The sequence below is a fragment of the Alternaria viburni genome, assembly GCF_023758015.1.
Source record: "Alternaria viburni strain BMP 2772 chromosome Unknown scaffold_4, whole genome shotgun sequence".
In the NCBI taxonomy this organism is placed as follows: domain Eukaryota; kingdom Fungi; phylum Ascomycota; class Dothideomycetes; order Pleosporales; family Pleosporaceae; genus Alternaria; species Alternaria viburni.
Window position 1 is genome coordinate 351,452 of NW_026055773.1, and position 24,839 is coordinate 376,290.

Consider the following 24,839-nt stretch of genomic DNA (forward strand, 5'->3'; position numbering starts at 1 on the left):
AACATGCTGGGCTGCTTGCTTTGATCTTGCTTTTACTTGCACCATGCTACCATCTCTCGTGTCATAAAGGTATATACCATTTCTTTATCTATGACCCAGAGATTCTATCATCATAATCTACTCAGTGTAAAGACCGTAACAGCACCATACCATGCCAAACCCAACCGATCTCGCACTAAGAAGGCCTCTCTAAAACAAAAAGAAGAGGAAAGAAAAACAAGCCCCGAAGAATAAAAAAGAAGACCACTCCATCATCCCTATCAATCATCCCTTAACCCACTCCCCAACCTCAAACCCCACCCTCCTCAAATCCGCATCCGCAAACCTGCCTCCAGGCCCATACGCCTTCCAAACACTCAAACACCTAACCCCCTCATCCATCTCCGGTTTCAACCCCACCTGCCCCTCCTTCGGGTCAAAGCTCTTGACATACAACGTCAAATCGGGTCCTACAGTACCGCGCCACAGCGTCGCCATCCACTGCCAGTGGTCGGTTGGGCTGTAGGCGTCTTGGATGGGGATGCGGGAGGCGTAGGCGATGGAGGCGGCGAGTTGGAAGGTGGGGAGCAGGATTACGGGTTTGACGGTGGGGCTGGTGGAGGTAAGGGAGTGGGAGGGGGAGTCGGGGGGTGTGGCGGAGTCTTTGCGGGTGTCTTTTGTGGAGACGATGATTGTGTCGCTGTTGGTGGATGAGGGGGTGTCTGTGGAGGAAGTGGGTGTGGTGGTGATGTATTTGATCATTTCCCTGCTTTTACTGTGCCATTCTTTGATTAGGTCGAGGTAGTCTTCGAATGTGACTTCTCTGTCGGCGTTGTCGGTGGGGGCTTGCGGTGGCTCGGCGATTTGAGGGCTGTATTCCTTTTGCTTGATGAGGTATTCGTTGAGCCATTCTGTGAGTTCTTTGACGGCGGCAGGGTCGTCGCCTTCGATGGCGATGATGGCGCCGCGGTTGGCGCGGTAGGATGGGCTCGAGGAACCGGGCTCTTTGTATTGATAGGGAGGCGTTATACGTCCGAGGAGTTTGATCTTGTTGGGGTATGGGAAAGCACTGAGAACTTCCTCTACGCTCTTGGGACTGCCATCGGACTGTAGAGATCCCAGCTCAACCATTGACTGATGGCGCATCTCGCGAGGGGTCCGCGGAGGAGGCATCGTCGCACTGTGTGGCGTCACATGAATGGGCGGCAAAGACTCGCGTCGATAGACAGCATATTGCTGGATCGGGCCGTTATGCGATCCGTCTGGTCTACGACCGTTACTCGTTGGCGGAGGCCCTTGGTCGAAGCGGCGCTTCTTGTTCGGCGTCAAAGGGCTATACATCATCGTGTCTCCACGCATGGTCGGATTGAGCTGAATGTTACTGAGACTTGGTGGAATCGGGCCTCGACGATGACCGGGCGACTCAAGGCTAAGGTTACTCATCACGGGTAGGTAACGAGTTGTTGGCGTGAGGCCCTCCGAGATGTTAGGAGGCGGCAGAGTCGGGGTGCCAGAGGCGTCGAGGAAAGGACTGGTAGGTGTTCTCAGACTGCGGCCACCACACTTGTGACAACGGTACTTGTCAACTGTCGTATGCTGGCCAGTAGGGTTCAACGGTGACGATCCAGGTTTGCCAAGACGACGCGGTTGGTAGCGATAGTCGGGGTATTGTTCCTGGTGCCTAGCCTTCTCTTCCTAACTTCACGTTAACAAAGACAATGGAGGGTAAGGTGCCAAGGGCCACTAACCTGCGCAAGGTCTTGCCAAACCTTCTTTTGCTCTTCACCCTCAGCCTTCCACTGTTCACCGATAATCTTTGAGATATCAGGATTGTTGAGACCCGGATTACGAGCGGTAATGGCCTGCTGATGGTGCTGTCGATAAAGAATAAAAGCTACAAGGCAATGGTCAGCAGGCTGCGCAAGAATGACCGCAAACAATGATGGGTGTCTTTGTTCTGAGTCAAATCCGAGTCAAATGCTCCGATTAGGAAAGTGACGTACATCCAAGACAAAGGAAGATAATATCGACTTACCATTTCGCGGACGCGGTATTTTCGGCTCTGGCTGACACAAGCAAACATGCCCTGAGAAGTCTGGCTCGCCGCCAGCTGTAGCGGACGAAGCACTCGGGGGAGGTTTATCGTCAGATGGACTGATCAAGTCGTCGGCCTCGTCAATCTCAATCAGCGGCGAAGGTCTTTTCCTTGTAGTCCTCGGAGACGACAAAGCGGGAGAGGCTGGCGGCTCGTCCCTCTTAGTACGCTCAGCAGTAGGACTAAACGTGGAAGCTGGGCGCGTCTCGTTGATTCGACTGCTCTTGCGTAAGTTCCTCGAAGGCTTCGCATCGTCCATCGGAGACACTGGAGAGGCATCACCATTCTGCATGTTTGTCTTGACGTACCGCCTCGGCACGTGAAAGAAGGTAGCGACAGGCGGAGAATGGGGAGAAGAAGGAGTCAAAGTCCAAACAATCGGTGGCAACACTCGACTGGCTAGCATTTTCGATTTCTAGAGACGCGGCAGCTGACCTAATGACTCCGATGGAAGAAGGCGCGGTTCATTGTCCTCGGTCGGACACGAAGGGAGGGAATAGCCGCGTTGGTAACGAACCATTAACAACATGTCCGTATCTTTGAATGCATTATCCGGTAGCCAGAGTTGGATCTTTGACGCTTTGACGATGGTAGCAGCCGTGATCCAGTAAAATGATTGTTCCAGTCATATGCAGCCGATCTGCGCTGGCGGTTTCTTTGTTCTACTACTTCGGGAGCGTGCCAAGACGAGCTTCCACCAACCGCGAGACATTACATTCCTGTGCCAGCAATGCAAATAAGAGCCGGGGCTTTGTCTCAGACCAGGGCTTGGTCCTGTCTCGCGCTGGTCATTGGAGTGGTACTTTGATGCGCGGCTTATGCAAGGGGCGCCAACAATGCAACACCTTCCCGCGTCGCAGTGCCGCATCGCAACGGCTGTGGCTCAGCCCAGCAGCCAAGCTGTAGACGATAGCCTCACCTGTTTCGAGTAATGGTGTTTGCAGTCAAAACATCAATAGACGAGCGCGAGGCAGGGAGGCAATAGACCTCAGAGACTTGAGTCTTTCCTCCACCTTCCCCACTTCCCAATCCTCGCCAACAATACAACGTTCTCTTTCATGACAATGACTGTGGCTCAGTCTTGAAAACGATGCAGTCATACTGCGCCTTGCTGCCATATGCCGTCCTGGTAGTAGCGAGGCGCATTTTACCCGTGTCGCGGGTGACCAGGTAGTTCCACGAAGCTCTTCTCAGCCATGGCCAAGTTTCAAACAGTGTCTTTGACAACTTGTGCTGACGACCCGAGGGAAACTTCGTTCTGTCGGCGAGGTCTCACACACTTTCTTAACGACCTGTGATAGTGTCCCGGAAGAAACCTGTGGTCAAAGCTCACTCCCTCTTGCTCTTCCGATCTGTCCCTCTTTCCTACGTCCGTGTCCGTGTCGCGGGGAAGCAGGAAGCTCCGTTCAGCATCGGCCGAGTTCCAGACAGTGTCTTGTGCTAATACCCTGGAGGAAACTTGAGCTTAAACTGCACTCGCTCGTTTTCCTGCTTCTTCTCTTCCTCACTCTTTTCACGCACAGCATTAATGCTCCGATTCCCGCGTACCAAGTTCGCGGCATGTTTGCCAATGAGTTCATGAGCCGGTCCACTGAGCTGAATATTATCCCTATCACATCACTCTGTTAGCTTGAAACCGAGACAAAGGTGTTTGTAAGGTGCCTGTGGTTTGTGGCTTGAAAGGAGCCTGGTGCTATGCAGCGACTGAGGTATGCACAGCGTGAAGGCAGTGGATGTATCAAATGATCGAGAGTCGGACTGATCAACTTACCAAAATAAGTGCTGGGTCGGGGCCGAGCATTTAACCAACCCACTCCCCCTTACAGCATCCAAACAGGGCGTATCAACGTGTTCGAAAAGCGGTGCCTGAGCCCCAACACCAGTCGCATCGGAAATCTGTCGCGAGTGCAGTTGTTTGGCACGAACTTCGTTCATGATGATAGCATTTGGCTCAGGCATGTAGATAGCGCCGTTTTTCCATTCTGCAGCTTTCCGAACTAAGACTGTGTTCCAGTATGACCATAGAAACACCATTCGGTGCTGAGTCACCGCGAAATCGGCTTCCCGCATGGCTTTCTTTTGTAACTGGAATTGCGGGAGGAAGGAGGCGTCGATCATTTTGGGAATGACGACGTTGGGTGGGTGGGCTGCGTGTTCGGCCAGGATGTCGAGACTGTGGAAGAGGGACTCGATGCTCTTGTCCACCGCGGACATGGCCACAGGCTTCTCCAACGTAGAGTATTCGAGCAGATCCCATAGGCCGAAGAAGACGGTGAAGAAAGTCCATTCGTCTCCTTTCCGTAGGCGTTCGGGGATGACTCGTCGCCCCTTGTCGTAGGCGACGTACTGTTCCATTTGTGTCTTGAAGTCAAACGACGTGACGGTTGTCTCGTTGCTTCCCGCGCCTTTCGTTTCCGTGTGGACGTTTGCGTCGACTAGCGATCCGATGTGTGCAGCTGCGGCTGGCTTGGAGTGGGCGAAGTTGTCAATTGTGTCGCATGCGAGCTGGAGTGTGTTAGACTGTGTTTTTGTATGAGGGCATGACTCTGACGAACCTCTTTGCATAGCGTTTCCACCCATAGGTCGCCTCGGTCAGCGTCGCGGGCTACCACTGCGGATAGCACAGGCGAAGAGACGCGGTAGCTTCCTGTGTCGGACCAATCGTTGCCGAAGACTACTATGCGGTGCGCGTTACCGCGCCATACTGTGTGGACGGTGTCTTCGAAGTCGGCGGAATGTACCCAGGTGAAGTACAAGATCATGAGAATGGCAAGAGCCGCACATAGGTGCAGCCGCGAGAAGAACCGCATCGTGTGGTAGGCTAGGCTGCGTGACAGGTGACAGGCGACGGGCGTGAGGGTGAAGTGGTAGCAATGCGATGCGACCCAGCAAATGGAAGCAAAAAGTGGGTGGACCTGTGAGGGTATAGGTCGTTAACCGCGGGAGTAGGAAGCGTCATCCTTGCGCGTCAAGGAATCTGACGACGCAGTTGACGCCTGTGCGAGTGCGAGCCTTGTTGTGCATCACAATCCCGGCAAACTATCCGTCAAAAGCGGATACATGTCGCGTGCGCGTCGTACCTAGGCAATCAGGCCAGCATCTTCTACACACACTCCAATCTTGCCTATGTGCCTATCTCAACATCAGGTACCCTGCCTACAATAGGGAGAACATTCTTCCTACAGCTAACAATTAGCAAAGGAAAAAGAACATCCACCACCGCCCCTCCGCCTCCCCTCCGCCTCCCCTCCGCCTCCCCTCCACCGCCCCCACCCACCCCGTAGCCAGTGTAGCCAGCGTCATCTTTGACAAGCGTTAAGGAACATGACGACGCCTGTGCAGTGCGAGCCTCGCTGTGATTGCATCCCCGGGAATACATGGGTCAGAAACGTCCAAATGTGGATACATGTCGCGTGCGCGTCGCATGCCAAACTCAGAATCCCATAATTGGCCTGACTCTTCATCGACTCACACGCCATCGACTCACTTTCCATAGTCAGAGTTCTCCTGGCTAGGCTCCCTCCTTTTCTTTTTTGTACGACCGCCGCAACACCGACGACGCCGACATTACACGGCGCCGTCGTGCGAAAAGTTGAGGTTCTGACCGCACGGAACCTACGGCCGCTCGGCATCTCGCCCCACTTCTCGTGGCGTAATCTTGCGGAGCAGAGTTCAAGACTTACGTATATAATTTTAGCTAACGAATATCAGTGGAGGAGGATGCGAATGCCCAGGTTGTGAAAGCCACAGATGCAGCAGACGCGGCGACGCGCTATGCCTTTAGCGCGTTAAGTGCTTATCCTGCCGCCCGTTGAACACGATCGGGTTCGGAAGATGCCAACCGCTTGTCAGCCCGCTGAGCCCGCTCGCTGCACCGCCGCCGACTCCTCGCCATCGCCAAACTTCAGGTTCGCGTACCTGTCCATCAGGAAATCTCGCATCGCACCTTTATCGTCGATCCACTGTGCGACGATGAACCCCTGCTCTGCCCATTTCTTCGTCTTAACATCGTCCTCTGACAGGTAAAAGTCCACGGCGCGATTGAAAGCGGTGCTTGCGAGCCATTCGAGCTCGGTTTTGGGGTAGCAGTCGATCTCCTTGATGTACTCGTCAGCCAGGTCTGCAGTATCGTCGGTCGTGGCGATATCAGAAGATGGCGGCGGTGTATCCAGTCCGGCTGTCGCGATGGTGGGATGGAGGGTCTGAATGGGCTTAAAAATATATCGGGATTGCTAGGGCGCGGGAACTTACGTTTTTCTGCTTCGCAGCGAGATGCGTTACTTGCTGGATGCATTTGATGCTGACTTCCTCGTCGTACTCGAGTGAAAGGCTGAACATGCATCTAAGCCAGCGTGCCAGTTTCGTGATGTCGCGGCCTGCTGATTGGCGGCAAGCCAGGTTGATGATTTTCTGAAGAACAGATAATACTTCTGTCAACTTTGTCAGTCTTTATCCAGCGAGTAGTTCGATGGTCTTACTCTTCTGATATTTGTTTTCTAGTCCTGCTTTCACGATGCAGCCATGCACGACTAGAACAAGATCTGCCAGAGTCTCGTAATGGTCCGGGTTCTTGTACTTCCAACACTGGTCGAAAAGATCGTCAAGCTCATCCCATCTCTCAAGCTTTAGGACAGCTTCGAGCTCCAGTTTGACAATCTGGAAGTATTTTGACATGATGTCGTCTTGAGAGGTTCCACCAAGTTTGCTTATGCTCTCTGCTGCAGTGCGTCGGAACTCCTGGCTATGCTTATGGGCTTCGAGGTAGTAACCAATCTGTAGTAGTCAGACACTGGTCGTTCTGGTGAGATGCGCGACTCACGCTTTCCTTTGTGATATCCTCTGCGCGGGCCAGGGTGGTGTAGGTACAAGCAGCGAGGAACTCGCAGAAGACCAGCCGAAGGCAAAGATCACCGTCTGGAGTCGGTTGGGTCTTCTCCTTGAGAAGCTTGATGAACTACAAGAGTCAGCAGTATTGCTTCCGTTTTTGGCGTTCAGCTCACCTCAGTGCAGCATCCGAGCAGCCTGACCAGAAGTCCGGGTGGCATCTCCGCGCAGTACTTCAGCGACATGTTGTAAGCGTTCTTAGAGAACCACTCAAACTCCACGGCTGTAAAAAGTTCCTTGGCCGGCGTGCTCGGCCTGATGCGAGATGCTTTGGCTTGAACGCATGCTTTGACAATCAGTAAAAGCGCCTCCTCCGTGAATGCATAATAACCTACCTCCCTCAAAGACATTGCAGATCTGTTCCAAGACACAAGTATCAATGTGGCCATCTTTAGTAAGCTCGGACTCCAACATACGTGCGGTAGACCTGATCACATATTAGAGGCGCGTAACACTTCGGGTGAGCGACGCACCGTAAGAGCGCAGGGAGGTGTATCCCTGCCGGCGCACTATGCTCGTACTTCTCCAGAACCTTCTCGAGAGCATTGATAGCCTGTCTTTTGCTCCCCGCACTCTGAGCCTCCATGACGCAAGCGTAAAGTAGGGTAGCGTCTTTCGCGGAACTCCGACAGACATAATCGAGACATTCAGCGGCGAAGATCTCATCGCCGCCTCGCAGACCTACCTTGTACATGAGGTAGCGAGTCACCGGGTCGTCTTTACCACTCTCAGGCATCTTGGCGTGCACTTCTCGAGCAGCTTCGAAATCTTGACGTGACAAGGCGCACTGTATGATCTTCCTCGCAACCTTGGTTTTGTTCTGCACGCCAGCCTTCTCGAAGATGTCATGAAGGCATGCTTGACACCAAGCCTCAGCGATGCCGTGTTGTTCCTGGCTGGACGCGGCCTCCACATTCTTCCACAAGAGGGTCTGCGCAGCATGTGTGGCAGGCGCGGAAAGCGAAACTTGGGAGTTCTGCGCCACAGTATCGAAGAGGTCTTTGAGTTGCTCGAGCGAATTTTCGGAAAGACTGTTGTTGATTCCAATCCAGATGCGCGTGATGACTGCCTTCTCGATCCAAGACTGGTTTTCCTCTCGAAAGAGGCGGATATCAATCAAATCGTCCAGTACTTTACAGGCGGTCACGTTGCTAGAAGTGGTCAGCGAGACGCCGTAGACGTGTATGATTATGTGTACCTGTGTTCTTTGAGCTTGTGAATGTAGTGCATGATGCTAGAATGTGTTAGTCAGACTGAATGAGAAAGGGTAACGGGTGAGCTGCATACGTTTTGAAGTTTGTATCGTTCAGTACGATGGTACGGATCATGCGCAGAAGGACTAAGGGAATTAGCGCATGATGGCGGACAGGTTTAAGTAGCTCGCCATTATAGAATTCGGACGTGTCCATGGTTTCAGCTTCGGACAGCAGTTCGATCTTCAGCAATGAGACGATCATCTTATCCCCGAAGTCCTGAAGAGCGTTAGTCAAGAATAAGATTGAGCCAGCCTGTTCACGAGACGCACAGTCTCCATCAACTTCACCATCTGCCATGCCTTCTCTTGGGAAATAGGCGTCTTAGTCTTCATATACGCCTTGACTGACGATCTCATTAGCCAGAGCTTGATCGCTATGTTAACGGGACGCACATACCAAGACTTTGCATGATACTGAGTCTCAGCTCACCAATTTCTGGACTGAGCATGTCCAGATACTGCTCCCCAAGAACATCGAATGCGCGCTCTAGCCATCTCGTAGCAATCTCATAATCGCGTTTCGCCAACATAGCCTTCCCGATCTCGTACAGCAGATCCGCAAGCTGCTCAGTGATGGTAGAGGTAAAGCTTTTCCTGACTTGCCTGCACTTCTCGAACATATGCTCTGCCATGCCCATCTGATCTTGACGCCACGACAAAGTCATCCGCACAGCGAAGTATTGCGCACGTAGGCCGTCTGCGAGCTCGGTGTCCTTCTCAGGCTTGTCGTCGGTTCCCTTGCTCAGAACATCTTCGTACTCAGCAGCGAGCTTGAGTAGGTCTGTCGCGATGCTCAACTCATTCGCCTCGATGCACAATCTTGCAGCTTTCAGTGCAACCTTCATGAGACGGATGCAGCTCTTGCGCTGGCGTACGTTGTTTGGTCCGCGACCGCCAGCCGAGTCGAGGAGTAGGAATGCGTATGCACGGAGAAAAGGGACCACGTTGGTCTTGTCTGCCACTGAATCCTTCGGCTGATTATTGCCCACGGAAATGTCGCGTCGCAAGCGCGTAGCTTGATTCCAAAGCTCTGTTCCCAGTCTATCGAGTTCTTCCTGCCTCGCAGTGACGGTAGTCGAGGTTTTGAGTGGCAGCCCGAGAATCTGGGCCTGTAGCTCACCAATGATTGTCGCATGGTTGCCGGCTTCTATGCGCTTGCTGAGTGTCGAGGCAAATGCTGGTGGGAAGGTAAGTGTCGCGCATAGGGCAGGCGCGAGGTAGTGCACTCACTGAGGACTGCCTTCAGCTTCTTTTCTCGCTCCAGTTTGGCTGCTGACTGGGCGGGCGGCATGATGCGTGTCAGATGGTAATGCGAACGACGTTGGTTGATGTGCAGCTTGAAAGTGTGAGATGTCGGAATGCGACTGCCACTCTGGAAGGTGGCTCCACACGCACGTGCAGAAGATCAGGAAGGAGCATACACGTGGACGCGAGGAAAAGTTGATGCAAGACGGAGGAACGAATGAATGAAGATATGAAGGCAGGCAAAAGGATGTACATGTTGAAGTAAACCTGTGGATATCGCCGCACTTGCAATTACCCTCCCAAGAGATGTGCGCACTCTTTCTGACCAATGTTTTGAGACACCCAAGCCAGACATTACCCTGTTCCCAACCCATTGTACAGCAAAGTTTTACAAAAAACACTCGATCCAAGCGAATTTCCCGCAAGAGCGTCTACTCTTTGAGCTCGAAAACGCTCAAATCGGTGCCGTTGAAGATGATGCGCTCGCTTTCCCTTGAATTCTTGAACTTGTAGAATATTGATGAAGTCATTGTTGTGATTTGTGGTGCGGCTTCAATGGCCTCAAGACGCTGGTAGCGACCCCGATGTGGCCTCGGTGATGGGAAGGAAGTTGCCCACGATCAACGCCGGTCTACAACAGTCAGTCTAAGCTCCGAGGCAATATCCACCTCCACTTACATATTCCAAGCATCGCGCTTGACGGTAAAAGAAAAGCAGCAACGTATCTCAGGATCCTTAGAGTGCGGGTCGGGGTTCTTCAAGGAGCAGCTCGTCAGGATGGCTTTCTGAGTATGGTCGAATGCGATGGCGCCGAATTTCTCCCAGTAGGAAACCAGTGACGGCTCAGCGATGATCTCGTGCAGAGCGATATTACCCTACATCCTGTTAGCTGGAGTCATATTGCAAGTGATCGTGGTCTGGCGCTTACGTCTCGCAACTTCGACATGGGTACGTGGATGAGTCGCGCCATCTCTTTGTTGCCACGATATATCTCGCCTGTTCTTCTCCAGCAACATGCAGGTATAGCCATGCTTGCGAAGACGCGGTCGTACTCCATCAAACTCTTGTCAAACCACATCTCGATGCGTACTAGATCCACATCTGTCAGACTTTGCATGCGCTCTCGAAACTTGGGTCGGAAGCGATCCAGTTGGCGCAGTACTCGGATGCGAGATGCCTGTTGCAGGTTCTGCTCCATGTACTGGTTGAGTCGTGCATAACCCTTGACGTAGTTGAAGGGCTTCAGCAGCCCTGCGTCGACCTTGGCCTTGAGTAGCTTGTTCATGCGCTCTTCAGGACTGTCTGATCCAGCAGGATCAGCGGCCGTGACAAGGTATCTCTCTCTTGCCTTGTCCGTAGGGACGCCGCCTGTTTGCCGTGATGCAGCATGACCACCGACACTTTGCGCGGGAGGTGGAAGTAATTGCGACGGTCTTGACGCGTTCGAGGTAAAGGCAGAGTTGCTGTTCAGAGAGCCCATCTGATTCATGAGTGAGGCATCGGAAAAGAGGCTGTGGAAGTCATTGCCTCCGTAAAACGCACCGTCGTCCATGAGGCTGTTGTTGAGGAAGTCGTTGAGAAGGTTATACTCATTACTGACTTCGGAGGTGTTGAACATATATGAGGGGTGGAACTGCATGTCCTGAAGGTTGTTCTGAGACGAGGACAGCAAACCATCGTAGCCCAAGACTTCCGGCGCGTCAGTGACGACTACGACGGGGAGCTGAGAAGAAGTGTAACTTACAAGGCTGACTACCAGCTGTCAGGGCAGGTAATTGTGGCGCGGATACGGGGTCAGGCTGGGTACCTGACGTAGTGCTGGCATCCCTATTAGGAGGTACTGGGTGAGGCGCCAGGTTTAGTGCTGCATCCGGAACTGGAGGAGCGGCCGTCGATGCGGCATCGGAGGAAGTTGATTCGACCTGAGTGGGCTGACTCTGTCCATCGCCATTGTCTGGCTCGGACTTGGACTTTTTAACACCCTCACGCGGCTCATCGTGACATAGGTGTCCAATATTGCGCTTGACACAGCGTGTGCATGGTCGCTCCTACATTGGGCGGGCTCAATCAGCTTGCGAACAGACAAGGCCATACTCAGTGCACTTACGAGGTCACAGGTCATGTGCTGATTGGTGTGTGTCAGCAAGCAGTAACAATTGTCTTACATGGAAATACATTGCATGTATCGAATGCTGGGGAATTGGCTGTGGCTCACCGAACGTCTGCAGTAGATGCATGCTGAAGGAAGGCATATAGGTTAGCAGGGTTGCGGATGCATTTGTGGGTACACAGCATCGATGGCTTACCATGATTTACTTTTCTACGCTTTTTTGGCGGTTTTGCGGACGCCTCGGAATTGGTCGCATCGGGCTTGCTCTTGGAGGGTGAATGGGTCTTGGGCGCAGTGTTTTCTGGGGAGACTTTGTCCTTGTCGGCTTCTAGTGGTTCCGTCATTTTGACTGGCGAAGCTCCATTTGATCGTCGTGCAGCTTCCGACATCAAGTGTGGGTAGTGGGTCGGTGTCAGAGCCGGGTGCTTTTCTTGGAGACGCGCAGGTTCATGTGTGTTACGACAGGGGTCTCGTCACGCACTCGAGCATCGAAAAGCGCGCAGAAGGTCGAGATGCGCCAGGAACACGTTCTTTGGTGGCACAGCAGGGCCCGTAGTCGCGGCAGACGAGTGGCGGAGAGGTGGTTTCAGAAGCACGAAGGACCAGGTGAATGTTCGCGGTCGCGTGCTTTGCCGAACCGAACCTTGGAAGGAAGAACCCGGAGAAACGCAGGCCCAATCGCGGAGAAGTGCACCGCCCGCCCTCCTAGTGGAGATTTTGACAGCTTCCCGCTGCAATGCGGGTGATCTCGACGGGGCATTCAGATAGCGGCGCTTGACATGTTGTAGTTTGCACAAGTTTCGCATAGAAGGGCTGCAGCTGCAGAAGTGGCTCCGCTCTGCCGAAGCCCTGGTGGAGCCAATCATGCCCCTGCATTGCTACACTACATGATGGAGACGGCCGCGAACGCGCGCATTCCGAAGACCATACCATCGGAACGCAGTTCTAAAACTGGGTGTATCTTGATAGACTTGAATGGTCTCGCTGCCCACTCCAGCCAGCCGCCACGCTGGATAGCCTGGTACGGGCCTTGCTAACCTAGCCCATGCCTCGCACAAAGCTTCCTTTAGAGTATTGAAATTACGCCGATGCCCTCCAACGCCATACACCTGCCTTGATATCGAACCCAGTACCGTATTCACTACACCTGCCCAGAGCCCGATCCATGCGCCGAGCCATGCGTGGCTATAGAAAGAACAAAAGTCATCATGGGACCTGCATATCGATATTTTGTATGGCAGCATACTGCGCTACGCCAGCGTGCCTGAACAGAACGTCGTCTAGTACTGCTTGCGCGTTGGTGATGGTCATATCGAGACCCTCGACCTGTGTATGGTTGCCCTGCATGCTCTCCAGGCTGCGTCGCAATTGGGCAAGCACTGGCGCAAGGTCGTCATCGGGCGCATCGAAAAGGGAGGAAGCTACTGGTTCTGATCGCTTCAGACGGATATCGTCAGGGCCGTCGCCGTGGGCCGTCGCATTGTCTTCGTCTTTGAGTAAGGGGTGGATCTACAGCAGGTTAGCAACACGCTCAGCTCGACTAGAATAGACGGCACGCACCCGTCCATGCTTCTTCTGGTGCTTCCACTCGGCTCTCCAATTCTTGACGTTCTTCTTCAGATCGTCCAGATTATCTTCGTCCTTCTTCAGCAAGTGCTGGGCAATCTTGACCTGCTCGCTGAGCAGCTGCTTGGAATGCCGGGCTGTCGTGACCTCTCGCGACACTTGGGCATTGCGCTCCGTGAGCTTGTCGATGTTGAAATGGATGTCTTTGGCCTGTGGGGGTATCCGCGACTCTGCTAGTTGGCGCGCTAGCTTGCGTACGAGGGGGTTGAGTGTATTGTGTGCGGCCATGATCCTGCGCTCGTCTCGCTGCGTCTCGGCGATGTCCTTCTTCGCATTGCGTATCACCGTCGTGATCTGCTCCAAGACCTGAGGCGGCACTTGTGGCCACGTGTCTATTTGCTCCTGCGGTATTCGCTTCTTCTTGTTCTCCAGCTGCGCGTACTGTTTGCGCGACTCGGCTTCAGGTTCAACGACTTCGTCCGACTTGCGCTTGCGGGGTCTCGAGGGCTTGATTGGCGCGGGTTCAGTGATTGAGAGCTCATCTTCGACTTCTTCCTGAGCTGGTCTCTTCTTCGGTCTGCCCTTCTTTGCTGCTGCCGGCTTTGGTGCGGGCTTCGCCTTGGCCTTCACGACGGCGCCAGAATTGCGACTGCCCGGAGGCCGGCCTCGCTTTTTCGTCGCTTTCGCATCCTTAGAGCGCGTAGGCGCCTGGATCTTGTTAGTAAGTGTAGATAACAGCAGGTTGTTGATACTAACCATGACGTTGTGGTGGAGATGGGACGCGACTGGTTAGTGTTGACATTCGCGTTGGTGGGGAAGGAGCCGGTTAGCGCGGCGCCTCTTCACGTGCAGCCCTTTTGGCCCCTCACACCTCCCTCCGCATCCGCTCTCAACTCAACCGCCTGCCAAGTCTTCGACGATACACTCTCGGTCTAACATCTCGGACGTAAGAATATAGCGTGAAACCGTGTCAGCATTCTCCAGCTGTCTCAACGTCACAGCTGCTACTACTTGCACATCTCTAAATCACCAATGCCTTATTTCACTGCGTCCCTTTCAGACTGACACAGATATATACAATTGTCGCTATACTGAATTCTACCCCCCGGTCGGCCACAGTCGCTCCCATCGTCGTCAGATCCCCTAAAGCACGCACCATCGATCCACTACAACGACTCAAACCACTCAGAACTGAGAGAAGAAGCTCCAAACCTCCTTGGGCGTGAAGCTCTGCGGCCCAACATCGTTACCGGCATCCCCAGGAAGCGCAACATGGTCACCGTCGAAAGCAGTGTACTGCGTCGGGTACTTGCACCCATCGTACACGGTCTTGATACGCTGTCTGCTGTTCCTGGCGGGCTCTGGTGCATTCTTCTGCTGGCATCCGTTCAGCCTCACGAAGCGGTCCCTGATCTCCCTTCCCATGGCAATGGGTAGGACGCTATCCTTGACGCCGTGCTGACCGTAGTACGCAATGGGTGTGTTTCCGCCATTGCAGCCTGAAAGAGTTGCACCAGAGAGGACGGCGATGGCGCGGTACTCGTTCGCACGACTGCAGGCCAGACTGAAGCTCATAGCGCCGCCGTAGGAGAAACCGAGAGAGAAACGTTGCGTCTCGTCCACGCATAGGTCATCCTCAACTGCCTTTCGGACCGTGTCGAGGAAGGTGATGTCTTCGCCGTTCGTGTTTCCCCACCCCTTGTTGATACCATCGGGGGCGACGAAGATGGCAGTCTCATTTGCCAAAGCCGCAAGGCCGTAGTATGGCGCGTTACCACCCGAGACGGATGTCATGTCGCCATTGAGCCAATGGAGACCGAAGATGAACTTGTATGGGTGGGAGTTGTCATAGTTGTTCGGGATTCGCAGCGTCCACTGACGTTGCTTGCCGTTCACCGTGACCCTTTGTACGCCGTTGGTCAGCCTTGGCGCCTTGCCACAGCCCGCTGTGACAGCGGTAGCCTGGTCGAGGAGTGCGAGGAACAATAGAGCGCCAAGCGCGAAGAAAGAGGTTGGACGAAACATTGTCATGGATCCCTAGGCTTGAAGGCTGCGATGGCCTTCCTTCGGTCTCGAAGCGGGCGTTTAAGTACGTTTTCGCATTTCACCTTCAACCTCACCATAAGTCCCATATTTGCGACTTCATCAGTCGATCTCTTGGTATACTACGGAGCTATAACCCATTCCAACTGCCGTACGAGAACACCAAGACTTCTATACAACCCCGAGAGAGTCATTCCCCTTGCTTCTGATTCTACGCCCAATCGATACAGTCCAAGTCGCATGTTCATCGTCTCCTGGCACTTCAAGTAAATGATGCCAAGAAGAAGAAACTCGCCAAGGACGCGGACTTCACGGCACTTGTTCGGAAACTTAACAGGTGACATCCTTTTGTGGAGCAGTGCTGCATCATGCAAGGTGACGAGCAGACCCCATGGGGTACACACTTACATAAGACGCTGCAGAGCGCCGACTTACGCCATCATGTCGCTCGGATCATGCTAACCGACTGTTGGACTACTTGGGAAGATCGCTGCCAGATTTGGGCTCTTACATGTGTTGCTATTCATGCAGCAATATCTCCACTTTCCGATCCTTCATGAGGTTCGTGGAAGAAAGACTTAAGAGCCGCGGCTGTTTGCACTTGCAGCACCCAAACTTTCACTTTAGCCCCAAAGCTCGATACAACCTTCCCTTTGAGTAGAGTACGCCGTGTCAGGAAACCTGAGCGAGGCCATCACATGCTCAGACTTGTCCGATTGGTGGCTGTAACATCCGAAGAAGAGGCAACAGTGATACTGATTGCAACTCCACAGGAGCTTCCATGAAGTTTCAGTCGCCCACGAGAAGTGGAAACTTCCAAAACCTCTGACAGCTATAAACACTGTTGTTGAGCTCGCTTCACAAGTTTAGGCACACTCATCAACCGACAAACATAGCCGGAGTATGTATAGCAACTCCACACCCGACTTACCCGTCGACACACAGCCAAACCTTGACAAACACTGTATACCCCTCACGAAAAAGACTCATGCAGAGCAGCAGCTGGCAAGCAAGGTGAGGACGTACGACCTTCATCCACCGGCAAAAAAGGCCCCATGGGGAACCGACAAGATGATCGACGGCCCGCCGGGTATAATCCCCACTGCTCGTACCAACGTTGGACTACGCATAGCTTCTTGAGGGTAAGCTTTGTCGAAGGTGATGACGCGCATCTGTAGCCGAAGGAAGAGATGAGCCTGTGGCGTCGACAATGAAGTGTAGATACTTAAGCTGGGGAACGATCGATCGACTCCAACCCCAGCATCAATCAAACCCACCCTTCCCATATCGCAATTGGAAGGTGTTTCAAGATGTTGTTCAACATCCTAGCAGCCACAGCTGCCCTAACGCACACAGCTATAGCCCACCCATACCAACCCTCCTGCAACATCTCAGCCCCACAACCCTGGGGGTTCTTCACAAACAACACCATCTACCAAACCACGGGCAACGAATCAATCACCTACCCCCGCTACACCGAACTCCAAGACGGAACCATCATAGCCACCGCCTCCCTCTCCGGCCACAACCCAAACTACTTCCCCATCTTCGAGTCGAAAGATGGCGGTGCGTCTTGGGAACATGTATCTGATCTGCACGACACGGTCAACGGATGGGGTTTCAGCGCCCAGCCCGCGTTGACCGAATTGACAGAGCCAATGGGTGGCTACGAAGCCGGAACCATCCTAGGTGGAGGAAACAGCTGGAGCAACAACGGAACTCGCATCGACCTCTACGCCAGCACGGATGGAGCGCGGACTTGGGAGTTTGTAAGCCACGTCGCTGAGGGTGGACGCCCGAATACTACGAATGGCGCGACTCCCATCTGGGAACCATACTTCCTGTTCGTCCCTTCCCCCCTTCCCCCTTCCCTCCCACTTCTCTCCAACACACGCACTAACACCACCCCTCCAGCCAATACAAAGGCGAACTAATAGCCTACTACTCCGACCAACGCGACCCCCTCCACGGCCAAAAACTCGCCCACCAAACCAGCACCGACCTGCGCACCTGGGGCCCCGTCGTCAACGACGTCGTCTACGACGAGTACCTCGCGCGCCCGGGCATGACAGTTGTAGCGTATATCCCGCCGCTCGACCAATGGATCCTCGTTCACGAACTGCCCATCGGGAACTCGAGCTCGTATGGGCAGAACTACCCTGTGTACTACGTCATGGCTGATGAGCCGACGAACTTCCGCAATTCAGTCGGTAGACCGATTGTTGTTAATAATGCTACGGTGCCGAATGCGAGTCCGTATGTGGTTTGGTCACCGCTTGGCGGACCTAATGGTACGATTATTGTGAGTGATGCGGATAGGCGGCAGGTGTATACGAATTCCGCGGGTGGCGCGATTGATAAGTGGGAGGAACACATGACGCCGGCGGGTGCGGTGTATAGTAGGGCGATTCAGATTTTTGCGAAGAGGCCGAACCATCTGTTGGTCTATGGGGGCGAGACGTATGATGGGCGGGCGGAGGGGTTGCATACGCCGTTCAGTGCGACGGTGGTGAGGTTGGATGAGGTGCTTAAGGCGCCTGCAACGGAAGAGTAGGGGATGTGAGGTGAGGAGAAAAAGGGACCAGGATGCGATGTGGTATGCTAGATTTGAAAATATATAAGAAGATAGTGTACATCTGAAGAAATCGACCCTTGGCCCCAGGCCTTGGCGTCATGTACCGAAATAAATGCACTGATATGGTGAGATATTTCCGCGTTCCCTTCACTCAGACGCTGATGCTTCCGCCTCTGACTGCTCCACCTCCGCATCACTAACCACGTCACTCAACACATCGCTCTCCACGTCGCTCAACCCGCTACTCATTGCATCACTCTCATACTCATCCACGACCTTCTTCTTACCCTTCGCCTTCTTCGCACTACCTCCAGCTCCCTTAACAGGACTCCCACCACCCTCCTTCCTCCCACCAGTCCTCTGTACAAGATGATCAATCGGACACCCTTCATCCCATCCTTCACTGCTCTCTCCCGTTATCGCGCGACACCTCGGACAGCTCTTCCCGTGTTTGATGAGCAGTTGGTGAAGCGGGTACTTGAGGTGGTCCGGAACTCTGACTTCGCAATGCGCGTACGTCGAGTTGCGGTTTGCGCCTGCGAAGGTGCCTTTTGCGCCGGGTGCGAGGCCTGCGGGGTCGCCTGGGGGAGGGACCCAGCCTAGCCATTTACACAGGCGAAAGACGTGGGTGTCGACGGCGAAGGAGGGGCGTTGGAGGCAAAAGAGGAGGACGCAGGATGCGGTTTTGGGGCCGATGCCGGGGTACTTTGTTAGTGCGTTGAAGGCGTCGTCGTTGGAGAGGAGGTGCAGGTGGTCGAGTGAGACGATGTTTTGTTCAGCCTTCTGGACCTCTGCGTGTTTCTCGCCTTCTGCTTCGTTCGCAGATCCGGGGGCTTTGTCTGAGGAAGACAGCAGCTCATCGCGCCGCGCCTGGTTCTCTTCCCAGACCATTTGCAGAATCTTCTTGATGTCTTTGCTCTTCACGTCTGCGAGTCCGCCGCTCTTGATCGCCTCGAAGATCTCCTTCTGGTCTGCTTGTCGTACTTTGTTCCAGTCTACACTGCCTTTGCCAACGCCTTCTTGAAGAATGCCAAACTTGGCAACGAGACCGGCGAACGCGCGTGATGAGTTGGTGCCGGATGTCGCTGCCGAAAGACGTGTTCGGATGAGGGCATCGAGGACGGAAGGTACTTCTCCACAACCAGAGACTTCAAGAGAAGGTGCGGGGATGGTCTTGGGGGCTTCGACCTTACCGTGGACTTTGGAAAGGAGACGCGTCACCTCCTCGCATTCTTCGGCCGTAGGATGAGGGTAGTTCGGGTACGGTGTCTGGCCTGGAGTAAGACCATAGCCACCAGTCTTGGCTTTGCTCTTCTTCTTTGGCGACGTGTCGGTAGTGGTAGTCGCTTTGGCAACGAGGTCGTCGACTTCCTCTTTCTTCGGCTTGGCCGTCTTTGCAGACTTCCTAGGCTTCTTTGCAGCAGGCTTGCTCTCTTCCTCCTCGCTCTTGATGGGAAGAGTAGGAATAGCACCAAGGTTGTGTGGGAGTTCGTTAATATCCTCCTGCTTCACGGCCGACTTCTTTGCGCGTTTGGTGCTCTTTGGTGTTACGGGTGCTTTCTTGGAAGTCGCGTCTGGCGACTCTTCGACCTTGACTGCTTTCCTCTTTCGTCCATTGCGCGCCTCTGGGGTAGTCGGTGGACTCGACAATTGTACGGGTTCTTGGCCAATGGCTGGCGCTTGCACGACATCGGCCCTGGCGGAGCTCCTGGTTGCTCGTGCCATGCTGGGTATAGTGGAGATGGCAAGTCGATTCGATGAGATCGTCAATGGGCTTGGGCGCAATGCCAGCAGTCGCTTGTAAGGAAGTTTGAATGCAATGGTGAGGGAACGTGCTGGCAAACGAATTGGAGATGGGTGATAGAAAAGGATCACTTGAGATATCTCGTGAGCTACAAACCTCGACAGGTGAAGGGTGAGTGGCCGGAAAGGGGAAAATACGCGTGAATGGTGAAGGCAGGTATCATGACGTCGATGACGATGATTGGAGCTTTGGCCCTTGTCCCTGCCTTAGCGCGCATGACGAGGACGCGCCGAGGTCCACTTTGTCGGGAGTCCGTCACCTCTGATCTGAGCTACCCCACGTCTATCGATACTATCGATACCTCTTGAACGCGTTCAGACTAAGCTCATCATGGCTCACAAGGCGCCGCTGGTTGTTCCTGCGCTCAAGCGACACACCGCCACTGTCATCGTGGCGCATGGACTGGGTGACAGCGGGGCTGGCTGGTAAGGAGACTCAACATCATGACTGTGTACATCTAAACAGCGTAGGATATTCCTCGCGGAGAACTGGCGCAGACGTAGCAAGTTCGAGGAAGTCTCCTTCATCTTCCCAAATGCGCCCAACATCCCGATCACGCTGGTTCGTTGACCAAGTCCGACGCAAGCACACGGCATATCGCTGATACGCGACACAGAACATGGGCATGAGCATGCCAGGATGGTACGACATCAAGTCGCTCAGCACACTCGACGACCGCGACGAAGACGAAAAGGGCATCGTCGAGTCCCAGAAATACTTCCACTCCCTTATCGACCAAGAAGTCGCAAAGGGCATACCTGCCAACCGCGTAGTCGTTGGAGGCTTCTCGCAAGGAGGTGCCATGTCACTGCTGTCCGGTGTGACATACAAGGAGCAGCTCGGAGGCATATTCGGTCTGAGCTGCTATCTTCTTCTCCAGAAGAAGATCAAGGACATGATTCCGACCGAGAACCCCAACCAGAAGACGCCCATCTTCATGGGCCACGGCGACGCCGACCAAGTGGTTGCGCACAAGTGGGGTAAGCTGAGCGCAGAAGAGCTTGAGAAGCACGGATTCAAGGTGGACTTCAGGACTTACAAGTACGTCAGCTGTACCGATGTATGAATGTATCACTGACAATGCGCAGGAACTTGGTGCATTCCGCTGACCCAGATGAAATCGATCACCTCGAGTCCTACCTCAACCAGCAAATACCTGCTCTCGGCGACAAGTCAGAGCTCTGACTCTCTCAATCGACCCCGATCGTGTCGACTGAAGCGACGACAGCCCTGGTGCTTATAATTACACTGGCCATCGCTTGGTTTGCGTGGTACAAACGTGATGCTATACTAAAGCCGCATGATGAGACGGAGTGGCATGGGGATTCCTAGGTTGATACAATGCTGGGAGACATATGATAAAATGATGTAGACGTGATGAATTCATGAATTAAAGCTTTTTCACATGGTCTTTCCCTGTAGGGGCGTCTTTGAGAGGTCTTGGTGAGCTCAATTGTAGTCATGTACTCTGATTGATCATTTCGTCACCACCTCAGCGCAACCCCGTAGCGAATACCAAATAACAAACACATCTACCCCGCCGCTATGTCTTCGTAACAGTCACATCCACCTGCTTGTCCGCTAGCTTCATGTTCGTCGGTGAAGTTTGCAAAAATTCTGCCCCGTCGCCCCACCCATCACCACTGCATCGCCAACCACCACAACCACCAACTATGTATCTATTCTAACTTCACAACCCTCCATCAATTTCCGATATGGTCTAGTGGCTAGGATTTGCCGCTCTCATCTCGCAGAGTCAGTTCACTGTACAGTGCCGGCAAGGCCCGGGTTCGGTAAGTTCACATCGCAGTAACATGATTTCGAAACATGGTTCTAACAGTTAATCAGATTCCCGGTGTCGGAAAATACCTTCTTTTTTGCTGATTTTTGGGTAAGGAAAGAGGGGGTGTTGAGGCATGGCATGAGGGGCCAAGATGGAGATGCTGGGTTGAGTTTTTGGATGTGCATGTGCGCTGGAATGTACCGCCGTTGAAGAACTTTAAAAGCATAAGGCCGCGTGTAAGAGAATGAGATTCATTTTGTTTGGTATTGCACGGCGTGGAGAATTTGATATTACGAACGCGGTGTGCAAGTAGGTTTTATTGCTGGTGAGACTTGCAGACCTCTGCCTGTATACATCCGTGATATGGTGCTTACCGCATCTAAGAGATGCGGCTCTGTGCCTCGGCTACGATGCACCTTCCACAACATTACAGGACCACGACTTCAATCCATCATCCCACTTTTGTCATGTCACTGCATCTCGTGCGCTCCTGTCGCACGTATTCAATGACGCGCGCACTTTCAAGTCCATCTTAGGAGACTACCAAGCATCGCATTGCCGACCTGAGCCCAGCAACTCTGCTTTTTCTTCATGCCGAGCTCTCTGCAACTCCATCTCGATGCGGCCTCCTATCGATAGCTATATTTGGAGCTCGCTACCAGCTACACTCGGCCAACGTCCCAGTCAGGCGTCCAACAACGTCACAAAATGCCAACGGGCTGCACGGGCTGGGCCATTCGTGCGGGCTTTCCAACATTCCAGCTGGGACTCGCCTGCCTGCTAAGCTCACGCCTCAAAGCTTTGTACCACTGCAGAGAGAGGAGAGTCAGGGGTTGCGTCGAGTCCGGCCCAGCTAGTCAGCATCTAGCGAGATGCTTGATTCCTTAGGGCTGATCCCCTCGACTGTTCCCACTCGTCGCAGACCTTCCCAGCCCGCCGTCTGGTTCGCATAGAAAGTAACTCTTTTTCGCGTTCAACGGTTAACGAGAATTTGGGTTTCCATGACGCTGTCGTTCGGCGATGATCCAGTAGATCTTCCGCGACATAACGATCAACAAGCGAACCCGCAATCACGATGTAATCACCTTGAACCTCGTGTGAGTGAGATGCCGGCCTTCCCGATCAGTCTGGCCGAAACTTGCCATTGGTAAATTTCCGAACCTGCACGCTTTGGGGAGACGTCGCATCCGTGCGTTCAGGCACGAGCGGCCGTATTTGACATGCGCCTCAGCGCTGGCGGTCTCGTAGCGCGGGCCTAGGGCTTGCGGACAGCGTCAGTCCATGTGGAGATGTACGAGCGCGGTAGGGCGGGCGGTGTTTATTGGGTGCGTGGGCCATGGGTCAATACGAGAGGGCCTGTTGTTAAAGAGCTGAGCTCGCTGCTAGCTGTGGGTTTCGTTTCTTCACTATCTATCGTCAAGGTCGTTTGTCTAGTTTACGCATCTTTTCGTCGACTCTTTATCGTTTCGACAGTTCACTCGCTTCTACACGGTCAATTATTTCGACATAGAATAATCATAATCAAGATGCGCTTCTCAGCTTTCGCCCTCCTCTCGCTGGTCTCGGTTGCCTTTGCTGGTAACTGCGGACCTCAGAATGGAAACGCCAAGTGCGCTGCCAACGAGTGCTGTAAGTCTACAATACCCTCACATCTTCGAATTCTTGCTAATAATGCATCACAGGCTCCCAGTACGGCTGGTGCGGAACCACCCCCGCCCACTGCGACGCAAAGAACTGCATGCACCCCTTCTCCGGCGCCTCCTCATCCTGCAAGCCCACCCCAACCACGATGAAGACCTCCGCGACCAAGCAAGCCACCTCACCCGCAACCACCTTCCCCACCGCCGTCCCCGAGATCGACGTCTGCGGCCACGCCCAAGGCGGCGTCACCTGCCCCGGCGCCGGCGCAAACGGCTTCTTCTACCGCTGCTGCTCGTCCGCCGGCCACTGCGGCCCCAAGAACGATATCCAGGACCAGAACCTGTACTGCGGCGACGGCTGCCAGGCTGGCTTCGGAAAGTGCGACAACCAGAAGGCGCCTGCTGAGCCTACTGCGCCCAAGGGTACTTCGGGTGAGGGAGAGACGTGCGGTCCTATTGTTAACAAGAAGTGTGGTAACAACCTCTGCTGCTCTGGTTCCAACTTTTGTGGCTCCGGTGAAGACTTCTGCGGAAAGGCCAACTGGTGCCAGAGCAAGTGGGGAAGGTGCAACTAAGATGTTGGATATCAACGTGGGTTGGAGTAGAGAGGTTGGGGGTAGAATAGAGTTACAAGTACAAGAGTCTCTGGGACAATGAAAAGATATGAGAACTACACATTACCTGCACACGCGTAGATATTATATTGCTGTCTTTCCACGAGCGGATCCTCCCTCAATGTCATGCTAGGCGCGGAAGAAGTTTTTCACCAACACCCCTGACATGCTCAACGCAGGCACACAGCAACCTCTATTCATATGCCCATAAAACCCTTACGGGTGGGTGGTGGTGGACGTCTTCTCTACTGATCTATACGGAGTTTCGTTTTGCTTGATAGTGGTGGTGTTGGTCGTAAGATGGGGAAGGTGAGAAGGAGGTGTTTGACAGGTAGAAGGAGAGGTAAGTTATTCCGTGTGTGGAGTGGACGAGATTGGTGCTAGAGATGGTCAAGATGAAGGAGTTCGATTGCTGGTGGGCAAGGTTCAATGGACTCGCGTGCTCTTACTGATAAACAGCTGCTAGAGTTAGGCAAGGTCAGAAGATGAACGCGTGAGGGGATACTGTGCTGATAAAGCGGATATGGCGTATTTACCAAGCAAGCTACGATCGAGCGTTTCTCCACGCGTGGGACCAGTTTGATAACGTATTCGGGATTGCGCCGCTGTTGATTCAGTGCTAAGTACATACTCATATTCTGATGTCAGGATGAGGAGAGTGTTTACCGGATGTTCGACACGAAGGCTTCCTAGACCAGACATCGAAGTACTCGCAACCTTTTACCGCGATATACTACCACGGTCCTCAGAAGCGACATACATAGGCGACGCATACCTCGCCTGAAGTTATGCCTAGTTCACAGAACGCGAATACGCATGTCGTCTCTGGTTGCGGACACTTACTGTGTTTCGAATGTCTGACGCAACGTGTACATTCCAGCGCTGGTACATCTTGCCAACCCGTACTCTATAGGGCTTGGTGGAAGGGTGAGGGAGATGTTTAGTTTGATCCTTGAGGTGTTTACTTGGCCACCATCTCAGGCGCTGTGAGCTTTGTGGCAGCTTCTAGACATGACTAATGGAATTTGATAGCGTCAATGCGTTTATAGTTCTTCATCAGAAATGAGAGGTAATCTGTATACTTCGAGATTAAGATTGGTGTAGACACGAAAGTAGTGGAAAGTGTCTTGTGCATGACTTGTTTTCTCGCAGCCGGCACACCAAGTACCCAGCACCAACATCTCTTTCATAGAGCGCTATAGCACATGAAATCGTCGCAGGTCATCATGTGAAGTTCTCACGAAGA

At 53.5% G+C, this 24,839-nt stretch overlaps 10 protein-coding genes across 10 annotated transcripts; 3 read left to right on the forward strand and 7 right to left on the reverse strand.

Moving 5' to 3' along the window:
- Nucleotides 1-264: 264 nt before the first annotated feature.
- J4E79_002366 (uncharacterized protein) lies at nt 265-2,333 on the reverse strand (the record flags this gene model as incomplete). Its single annotated transcript, XM_049351265.1, is given in 4 exon segments — nt 265-1,674; nt 1,728-1,841; nt 2,015-2,041; nt 2,061-2,333. The coding sequence occupies 4 exon segments, from the start codon at nt 2,331-2,333 to the stop codon at nt 265-267; spliced, it is 1,824 nt and encodes a 607-aa protein (XP_049213903.1).
- Nucleotides 2,334-3,514: 1,181 nt separating this feature from the next.
- Nucleotides 3,515-4,884, reverse strand: J4E79_002367 (uncharacterized protein; the record flags this gene model as incomplete). The annotated part of the gene is made up of 3 exons (XM_049351266.1): nt 3,515-3,670; nt 3,899-4,579; nt 4,630-4,884. 3 exons carry the CDS (start codon nt 4,882-4,884, stop codon nt 3,515-3,517), a joined length of 1,092 nt encoding a protein of 363 aa, XP_049213904.1.
- A 1,038-nt stretch (nt 4,885-5,922) lies between these two features.
- J4E79_002368 (uncharacterized protein) lies at nt 5,923-9,504 on the reverse strand (the record flags this gene model as incomplete). Its single annotated transcript, XM_049351267.1, has 12 exons — nt 5,923-6,276; nt 6,326-6,504; nt 6,553-6,847; nt 6,894-7,028; nt 7,075-7,244; nt 7,294-7,385; nt 7,432-8,109; nt 8,157-8,192; nt 8,246-8,430; nt 8,484-8,557; nt 8,611-9,390; nt 9,444-9,504. The coding sequence occupies 12 exons, from the start codon at nt 9,502-9,504 to the stop codon at nt 5,923-5,925; spliced, it is 3,039 nt and encodes a 1,012-aa protein (XP_049213905.1).
- A 515-nt stretch (nt 9,505-10,019) lies between these two features.
- J4E79_002369 (uncharacterized protein) lies at nt 10,020-11,957 on the reverse strand (the record flags this gene model as incomplete). Its single annotated transcript, XM_049351268.1, has 7 exons — nt 10,020-10,089; nt 10,137-10,333; nt 10,387-11,147; nt 11,203-11,506; nt 11,566-11,583; nt 11,674-11,696; nt 11,765-11,957. The coding sequence occupies 7 exons, from the start codon at nt 11,955-11,957 to the stop codon at nt 10,020-10,022; spliced, it is 1,566 nt and encodes a 521-aa protein (XP_049213906.1).
- Nucleotides 11,958-12,774: 817 nt separating this feature from the next.
- On the reverse strand, nt 12,775-13,893 carry J4E79_002370 (uncharacterized protein; the record flags this gene model as incomplete). The annotated part of the gene is made up of 2 exons (XM_049351269.1): nt 12,775-13,077; nt 13,129-13,893. 2 exons carry the CDS (start codon nt 13,891-13,893, stop codon nt 12,775-12,777), a joined length of 1,068 nt encoding a protein of 355 aa, XP_049213907.1.
- A 426-nt stretch (nt 13,894-14,319) lies between these two features.
- Nucleotides 14,320-15,165, reverse strand: J4E79_002371 (uncharacterized protein; the record flags this gene model as incomplete). The annotated part of the gene is made up of 1 exon (XM_049351270.1): nt 14,320-15,165. The coding sequence occupies one exon, from the start codon at nt 15,163-15,165 to the stop codon at nt 14,320-14,322; it is 846 nt and encodes a 281-aa protein (XP_049213908.1).
- A 1,322-nt stretch (nt 15,166-16,487) lies between these two features.
- On the forward strand, nt 16,488-17,731 carry J4E79_002372 (uncharacterized protein; the record flags this gene model as incomplete). Its single annotated transcript, XM_049351271.1, has 2 exons — nt 16,488-17,020; nt 17,092-17,731. The coding sequence occupies 2 exons, from the start codon at nt 16,488-16,490 to the stop codon at nt 17,729-17,731; spliced, it is 1,173 nt and encodes a 390-aa protein (XP_049213909.1).
- A 168-nt stretch (nt 17,732-17,899) lies between these two features.
- J4E79_002373 (uncharacterized protein) lies at nt 17,900-19,477 on the reverse strand (the record flags this gene model as incomplete). The annotated part of the gene is made up of 1 exon (XM_049351272.1): nt 17,900-19,477. One exon carries the CDS (start codon nt 19,475-19,477, stop codon nt 17,900-17,902), a length of 1,578 nt encoding a protein of 525 aa, XP_049213910.1.
- A 409-nt stretch (nt 19,478-19,886) lies between these two features.
- J4E79_002374 (uncharacterized protein) lies at nt 19,887-20,741 on the forward strand (the record flags this gene model as incomplete). Its single annotated transcript, XM_049351273.1, has 4 exons — nt 19,887-19,981; nt 20,027-20,117; nt 20,173-20,597; nt 20,645-20,741. 4 exons carry the CDS (start codon nt 19,887-19,889, stop codon nt 20,739-20,741), a joined length of 708 nt encoding a protein of 235 aa, XP_049213911.1.
- Nucleotides 20,742-22,865: 2,124 nt separating this feature from the next.
- Nucleotides 22,866-23,554, forward strand: J4E79_002375 (uncharacterized protein; the record flags this gene model as incomplete). Its single annotated transcript, XM_049351274.1, has 2 exons — nt 22,866-22,968; nt 23,022-23,554. 2 exons carry the CDS (start codon nt 22,866-22,868, stop codon nt 23,552-23,554), a joined length of 636 nt encoding a protein of 211 aa, XP_049213912.1.
- Between the last annotated feature and the right edge of the window lie 1,285 nt (nt 23,555-24,839).